This window comes from Gossypium hirsutum, chromosome A05 (assembly GCF_007990345.1).
Source record: "Gossypium hirsutum isolate 1008001.06 chromosome A05, Gossypium_hirsutum_v2.1, whole genome shotgun sequence".
In the NCBI taxonomy this organism is placed as follows: domain Eukaryota; kingdom Viridiplantae; phylum Streptophyta; class Magnoliopsida; order Malvales; family Malvaceae; genus Gossypium; species Gossypium hirsutum.
Window position 1 is genome coordinate 20747975 of NC_053428.1, and position 7972 is coordinate 20755946.

The following is a 7972-nucleotide window of genomic DNA, read 5'->3' on the forward strand; positions in this document are numbered from 1 at the left end:
TATAATATTGAACCTTCCATACTAAGTTGAAAGTCAATAAATTATAATTGCAATTAATTAAATTAATTACTTGGTTTTTTTTTGTGCAAATATTTTTTCTTTACTTTTAGCTTAGCATAGAAAATTCAATATCATATAATTAAAAAAAATTGAGTTTCGTATACAATTATTAAAAAATGAGTTATTTGATTTGGCTTTAATTTGGAAACATAAAATAAAATTTTAAATTTTAGGAGTTTAAATTATTTAATTTCAATATTATAGAAACCAATCGACTAACATAATAAAGGGATTATAATTTTCAACAATTTATTTAATTAATTTTGATGTTTTGAAATTTAAATTTTTACTACTAAAAAGATTAGAACTTTCAATAATGGGATAAGCAGATACAATAAAACAACATTTTTAATGCATTGTTTTAGTTTCTACCGTTTTTACCTAGATCAAGACATAAAAAAAATATTTTTTCGATAATCAAAATGAAAGTGATTTAAAAGTTGAGTGACCAAAATGATAATCTAAACATGATGTAGTATATAAAGTGAGCTATTATTAGAGATTTAACGCTTAAATGACTAAAATAAAAGCATTTTCTAGCAGGTGAAATTACAAAATTTTCTTTTGAAGCACCCTAAAAAATCAAGTCTGCCCTCAACATGTATCTTATGGGCCATTAGGAGATAAAAGCCTCCAACCCAAAGAGTTAGTTCCATAAAAATGCTGTTTTCGCAAGTTTTTTCCACGCTAACATGTTAGGGAGCAAGCGAAAACATCCCATTAGCTAACGCTGAAGTAGAACATGGAGAACCCACACCCAAAGGTAGCAGAACCCCATCGAGGTTATTGTTAGAAGCCGAACAATTAGGAGGATATGAATGCTTCGTCGTAGTATTGAGCCATCGAGGGACTGAACAGTCTCAACTCTTGGCGGGCAGAGCGTGGAAGTCCAATCCATTGCCTGCAAGGTGTTTACACCTTTATTTTTAAGATGTAAGTAGGAATGGATATAGATGGATTGTAGGTAGGTTTAGAGTAATTTACAAACACACGAAAAACAATCAGGGATACTTCCATGTTAGAGTTACGAATCTTTTGGGGTAAGAGCTTGTTAGAGTTCTAAAAACATAATAATAGTAAAGATGAGTCTTGTTAATCATTTTATATTTTTTATATTTGATCATTCTCTTAATTTTTTTATTTTTAATTTTGCTAATTATGAGTTGTTTTTTATATTAAAGTGTCAGGATCACCTTTGCAAGACTCTACATTTGTTGGTTAAAGTGACTTTGTTTAGCATGGTTGTGTCTAAAAATTACAATTATTTTGTAATATTTATCTTAAGTGTTAAAGTGTAGTTTTACAATGAGTAATTATTGAATTTGGATCTTTTGGGCAATTTGTTCTTTAGGCTTTGTTGTCTATTTCGTGGATTGGGGTGACATAAAAAGTTTCTAAATTTTTATTTAAAAAATTACAATTATTTTTATGTATTTTTTTATAATTTTTAATATTTTAAGAAAAGGATTGCATATTTATGATTTTTTTTTTGAATTGGCTATTTTTATATTTTAAATTTTTTTTTCATGTAACATTGTCTGATCGGTAGCAATAATTTTTTAAAGACAAAATGATAATCCTAAGGTTAAAGTCACCAAAAAGTTATTGATGTATAAAAAATATACTTAGAATATTACTTAGAAAAATATATCAAATTTTCATAATCCGCAACAAATCTTCATTATCCGATTGCACCAATCTTCATAATCCGCAACAAATTGATGCCTAAAAACTCATCATGGAAGAGGAACTAGCGGGACTCTAGATCACGGATGGGGAAGAAAAGGCATGGTAGCTATACAAGAACTCTGGCTTGCAACAACCGGACCATGATCTATGTCTGGTCAGGTGTTTTCTTAAGGCTAGTGTGGTTCACTTCCCAGCATTGCGGAATATGCTGGCAAATCCATGGCACCCTCTAGGGGGTGTTCAATTTTCAGACCTGTGTGAGAAAATATTCTTGTTCAAATTTTGATGGCAGTCGTCATCGCTCAACAAAAAGAAACTCTTTTTGCCGGAGGTAAGAATACTTTATGAAACCAAATGACAATGACAAGATGAAGTTTGTTGGGTCAGTTGGCAACCAACATCAATCTACAAAAGAAAATTTTTTTTACCGGTTGCGAAAAGTAACCAAACAAGAGAGATCTGACTGCGGCAAAGGAAAGACATGATAACACTAGAAAAAAGAAGAAGAAGAAGAAATAAGGGTCGAGCAATAGAGATAACGAATAGGAAATCATGATGCCACAAGAAAAAGAAGAAGAAAGAAAGTAGGGGTTGAGTAGCAGAAATAGCAAAAAAGAGGCTAGTCGAATCAGGAAATGCTTAACTGAAAAAGAGAGGCGATTGATCTTCCAAGAGGGGCCATTCAACCTCTTGAAAATGGGAAAAGTAGTCTTAAAAATGAAAATGTATTAAAACATTATGAGGAGTTAAGGAGGGCCACGTACCAAATTGCGATACCAATAGTCAAGGAGATTAGTTTAGTTTAGGTTTTCGTTTTCCATTTTGTGTTGAAACTATTTTGTGGATTGTTGGGACTTAAGCCCAAAACTACGCATAATTTTATTTATTTTTTGGTTTTGACCTGTTAATAAAACCCATTTGTTTTTTCATTAAAAAAAAAGTTTCTACTACAATATCCAAATTTAATATCTACGGAACCAATCGCGACCCCACATCCTCAAAACGGCGCGCTTCGATTCGATCCCTTCCAAAAAGGAAAAAAATGTGATCAGTAAAGTGATCCTCGGTTCCTCCACCACACTTCACTCACACGTATGGCTGCTCCTCTGCTTCTTAAAGGCATCCCGCTCCTCCGGCTTCGGCTGCAACGGTACAACTGTCTCTCCGCCAGAATCATTTCTTCTCCGTGCCGTCCTTGGTGCGCCGCCGCAGATCCGACTGGGCACCAGGACGGGGTATCCTCTTCGGAGAAGAGTAGCGTGGTGCTGACCGTGAAGGATCCACCGAAGTACCATAGGTGGGATGATCCTGATTACAGGAAATGGAAGGATAAGGAGGAAGAGATGCTTCGAGACATCGAACCTATCATTTCGCTAGTTAAGGAGATTCTTCACTCTAGTAGGTCAGTCTCTTAGGTCTTAGCCCTTGGGCTTTTAATCGCTACTTTTGGACTCCATCTACGTAATTTTTTAATAATAGGATTATGCATTCGACTATTCACTAATATGATTTCATTTCTGCATGGAATAATTACGTTTGAATTAGTTTTGCCTTCTGGTTCAGAAAGGAAAAGGTAATTAAAGTAACTTGAATTTCTGAAGTCTTAAAGTGCAGTTTATATGAATCATTTTTTTATACCGCTGACGATGGTATACGTTTAAATTAGATTATGCTTCCTGCTCCTGGTCATATTTAAGAGTTGTTTTAGTAGAAACCTTGAGCTACTGGTGTCAACAAAAGAGCACTCTGATGTTACCTTATCAGTTATCATATTGTATGTTCCTTCCTAGCCCCGCTGCTCCCATCAATAACCCTCGTTATCCTCTATAGTCGAGGACAGAAAAGACAAAAACTGAATTGGACATGGTATTGGTTGGATATGCAAGCATCATATCCAATTATATTTATGAATTTCCATAATTGTTAGATGCCCATGTATATATTAAAGAAAAAAAAAATAGAAGTATTGGGTGCATGGAGTTCCTCTATTTACCCATGTTTTAACAGAGGGAAAGAATAATAGAATTCTCTCTGTGGTTTTCTTGTCATTTTGCTAGAAGTGGTTAGACTGGAAAGCAACAATCGAACTCTCTAAATGTACTTGTGTTGCTAAATGACACGAATACGTTGTAATCTATGCTAACCATCTTCTGAGGTTCTTACGGAAAAAAATTCTCCAGAATTGTGATCAACTATTTCTCTTTTCTAAATTACTAATGAAAATATGTTCTATCTTAGAACCTGTGATTTACACCACTGGTAGAAAGAAAGCTAACTGATGATTTTGAGATACTTTTTTGAAGTAGAAGCTAATAAGTTGAGTAAATCAGTCTGTGCAGTGCGACACTATTAAATTTAAGTCAGCTTAGTCATTATGATTCTTCTATTTATTTCCTAATGTTAGGTATATGGATGGGGAACGCTTAACTGTTGCAGACGAGGAAACTGTGGTAGAGAAGCTTCTTCGTCATCATCCACATTCTGAAGATAAAATTGGATGTGGATTTGATTGTATTATGGTGAGTTTCTGACGGCATTGTCTTTTGCTGGGTCTTTCAGTGTTTTGGTCGTGTTGCTATATAATCAAACATGTGTTCTGGGTAAATTTCACAGTATTTCCATAGTAAGGCTTCTTTGTAGGCTAATATAGAGCTTGCATAGTGAATATCTACTTTAAACTTAAAAGAATGAAGTTGATTATTTTGTATGTCCTACTGTCAAAAATATTTCTTAACACTATATTAGTTAGCCTGATTCTTTATCTAAAGTTTTGGAATTTGCTCGTCCAAACTTTTATTTTTCTAATGAAATGCTCATCTAAACCTTTTTAATCTGCCTGCTAATGTGGCTTTTCTTACCAATGAAAGTGAATACCGTTTTATTTTTCAGTAGCTAGTGGTTGGATGAAAATAACCTGGCAGTGCTGCCTTTCATGTGTAGAGATATTCTATGATTGGCTAGCTTAAATTGATGTTGGTTTTCTAGAGCAAACTAATAATGTGCTTAATCTCCTTTGAAGGTTGATCGACATCCTCAATTTAGACACTCAAGATGTCTCTTTGTTGTTAGAACTGATGGTGGATGGATAGATTTCTCATACCAAAAGTGTCTCCGAGCGTACATTCGAGATAAATACCCATCTCATGCAGAAAGATTTATTAGAGAACATTTTAAGCGTGGTAGTGGCTAAAATGTGAAAACATAATGTTAATAGTGGTGTGTGAGTACGGTTTTGGTGTCACTGGAGATGTTTTAAGATTTCATTTGAGTAGAGACATTGTGAATTAGTATTAGCGACTTATATAAGCCTTGAATTGTAGTTGTCAATGTGGTAGATGATCCTTGACTGACGCCTCATGTTCGTTGTAAATGAGGACAAAGAAAATGATTATTTTGTAAGAAGCATTTCTTGAGATCCTCAGGTATTGGCTGTTATATAAACGTTGCTAGGATTTTCGAAGTGCTTTATTGTACGTGTGGAATTTGTCTCAAGAGCTTGTTAGACGGTTTAATCCCTTTCCAAGAACTGTGCGGTATCTTGATTCTTGATATTAAAGACCTAGACGTAGAGTACATGTTAGAAGAAAATTGCTTCAACGTTCCTGCTAGTTTTTCTTACACTGATGTGAAATAAATCCCATCTTTGGTGGTTGATGAAAGTGATGAATTTGTTTTCGTCTTCACTATATGATCTAGTGGTTCTTTTTTTCTGATGGATTGCATCAAATGGTAACAAGGGTCTTTTACTATCGCTGCTCAGTATGTTTGGCATAATAGAAGAGAGTTAAAACAACCTTGAATCACCTCACTGGTGGTAGTGATAAATGACAGACTTTAGATGGGGAGTAGCACTTAGCGCGGTTGGCCTTAAGCTTTATGGCAATGGAGGTCACTGCTTGCAACCAGAACGTTTCCAACTCCTAGGATTTGGATTTGAAGTTGGGATTTAGACAACTAGTTACCATCAACAATTAAAAGCAGGTGCAAGCTATGGTTTGAATCGTGATTAAGGGATCAAAGTGATGATTAGATTCAGACAGGCTACCCTATGGCCGCTGGATGGAGGAAATCCACATGGGTTCTTCCTTACCCATTATAGTGTTTTCAGGGTACATATGGGAGCACAATCATATGTGCTAAACACTCGAGTCAAGGAAGAGAGATGATGGAACATCTTTCTATTAAAAGCCCCTGAATATTTTTGTGATCCAATTAGCTGGCTTGCGCTTACACAGAAGGTTTCGTGGTGGCCTTAAAGGCTGCAAGCTATTGGGTTTCATGAGTTCCAATAAAGGGAAGTCTTTGCTTTCTGTGGTGTATGATTTGAGTGAGATGGCAGAACAACTCAAGCCATACTTTCTGATTCCCAAGTTGGTGCGGCCGTGTCCGACTTTGACCAGGCTTCCCTGCTTACTTTAACCCTCTGTTTTTGTTTTTAGGATTTTTCAGAGGAAATTAATACTATATGTAAAAAAGAAAATAAATATCAAAGAACTAAATTTCAAAACTCCACGGAATTATGGAGCTTGATTCCTATAACATTTGTGTATGTGAATTTTGGATTTGATTTAATATTCATAAATAGTTAAAACAGTTATGAATGTAACACTATTTTATGTTTACATATCTTATTCATAAATAATTATATGTATCTAACATAATAAATAGATGTGATTATTTTTTAAAATGTTTGAATCAAAATATTAAACTAAAATAAAAATTTATGTATAATTGAGTTAAATTAAAATTGCATGTATCACATTAAGTCTTTTGATACTTTCCAAAGAAAAATCAAATAACTTCTTGAAAATTTTATTCTAGATAAGTTTTTATTAACTTACACATTGACGTATAGCAATTTATAATAATTACAACTTATTATTTCTAGTGGATTATTGGGATTTCATACTTTTATGTTTGAATCTTGTTTATATAAATATTTTAGATTTTATATTCATCCTAGTCAAGATTTACTCTTAACTTTTACAGATTTCTTCTTAAACTTTTATTCAGTTTAAGTTCTACTCTCTAAGTTATGTCTAAATTTAATTTGATTTACGTTCAAATATATTCTAGTTTTTTATGAGTTTTCTTTAATTCTTTTTTTTTTAATCTCACATGTGTGGGCATGTTATGTTCTAATTTATTCTGATTATATTATTTAAATATGTATTATTTGTGATTATAGTTACCACTCGTAATATTTAAAAAAGAAAAAAAATATAATCCATTGTTTTTTATACTTTGCTTACGTTTAATTTTAGTGAATCTTTTAAGTTATTTGTGGATATCTTATTATTTTTATGAAAATTTCATGGTTAATTTATAGATTTTTAAAATTTTAATGTACTATTTAGTATTTGAGTTTAGTTTCAATATTTAATTTGGTATTCAAACCAAATAATAATATATGACTAAATGAATATTTGACACACATGTTCTGATAAAAAAATATTTATACTTAATTGATACGAAAAAAAACTTAAATATCAAATTAAATATTGAAGTAAAACTCAATTAGACTTCATGTACCAAATTAAATATTAAAGCTAGTATGTTAAGATAGACATAAAATTAATTGAATTTTAGTATTCTTATATAAAGATGTAACTAAGTCTGATTAGTGAAGAAACATAATATCGACTCACATATTTAAACAAATTAAACCAATAATTACATTTAGTTATGAACATATATATATTATATTGATGTTAAATCATGGCATTGCCTCTGTATAATGGTTTTAATATTATAAGTAAGGTTAATTTATACCAATAATTACATTTAGTTATGAACATATATATATTATATTGATGTTAAATCATGGCATTGTCTCTGTATAATGGTTTTAATATTATAAGTAAGGTTAATTTATGAGGTGAAGACCAAAGACACCCACCAGTTCTGTTCACATTCTCCATTGATTTTGTAGAATGTTATAAGAATTTACTAAAAATTCTCCATTGATTTTGTAGGATGTTATAAGAATTTACTAAAAAATTACATATAAAAAAGATATACCTCTCCTGCTGACACTAAACACACACAGATTTCTCTTTTTTACTTGCTGTCCTCTCAATAGCTTTATTTATAGGAGATCGAGCCCGTAAAGAAGGAAAGTGAGGGTGTAGTAGGAGTAAAAGCGAAGCAAAGAAAGCAACGCTTCAAGCCCCAAAATCCTACACGCGTCCTCACCTATACCCCCACAGTGCGACACATTTTT

General features: G+C 32.5%; 1 protein-coding gene across 1 annotated transcript; it reads left to right on the forward strand.

Annotated features, from left to right (window-relative positions):
* The first annotated feature begins 2674 nt into the window (after positions 1–2674).
* Positions 2675–5209, forward strand: LOC107958153 (protein DCL homolog, chloroplastic). The gene is made up of 3 exons (XM_016893838.2): positions 2675–3151; positions 4154–4268; positions 4769–5209. The coding sequence occupies exons 1-3, from the start codon at positions 2844–2846 to the stop codon at positions 4937–4939; spliced, it is 594 nt and encodes a 197-aa protein (XP_016749327.1). The 5' UTR covers positions 2675–2843; the 3' UTR covers positions 4940–5209.
* The last annotated feature ends 2763 nt before the right edge of the window (positions 5210–7972 follow it).

What these genes read in the sequence shown, in the direction of transcription:
- LOC107958153 (XM_016893838.2), top strand. Translation starts at nt 2,844, where the DNA reads ATGGCTGCTCCTCTGCTTCTTAAAGGCATCCCGCTCCTCCGGCTTCGG. An exon ending in GAGATTCTTCACTCTAGTAG is followed by an intron (nt 3,152 to 4,153) that starts GTCAGTCTCTTA and finishes TCCTAATGTTAG; the next exon opens with GTATATGGATGGGGAACGCT. An exon ending in GTGGATTTGATTGTATTATG is followed by an intron (nt 4,269 to 4,768) that starts GTGAGTTTCTGA and finishes TCTCCTTTGAAG; the next exon opens with GTTGATCGACATCCTCAATT.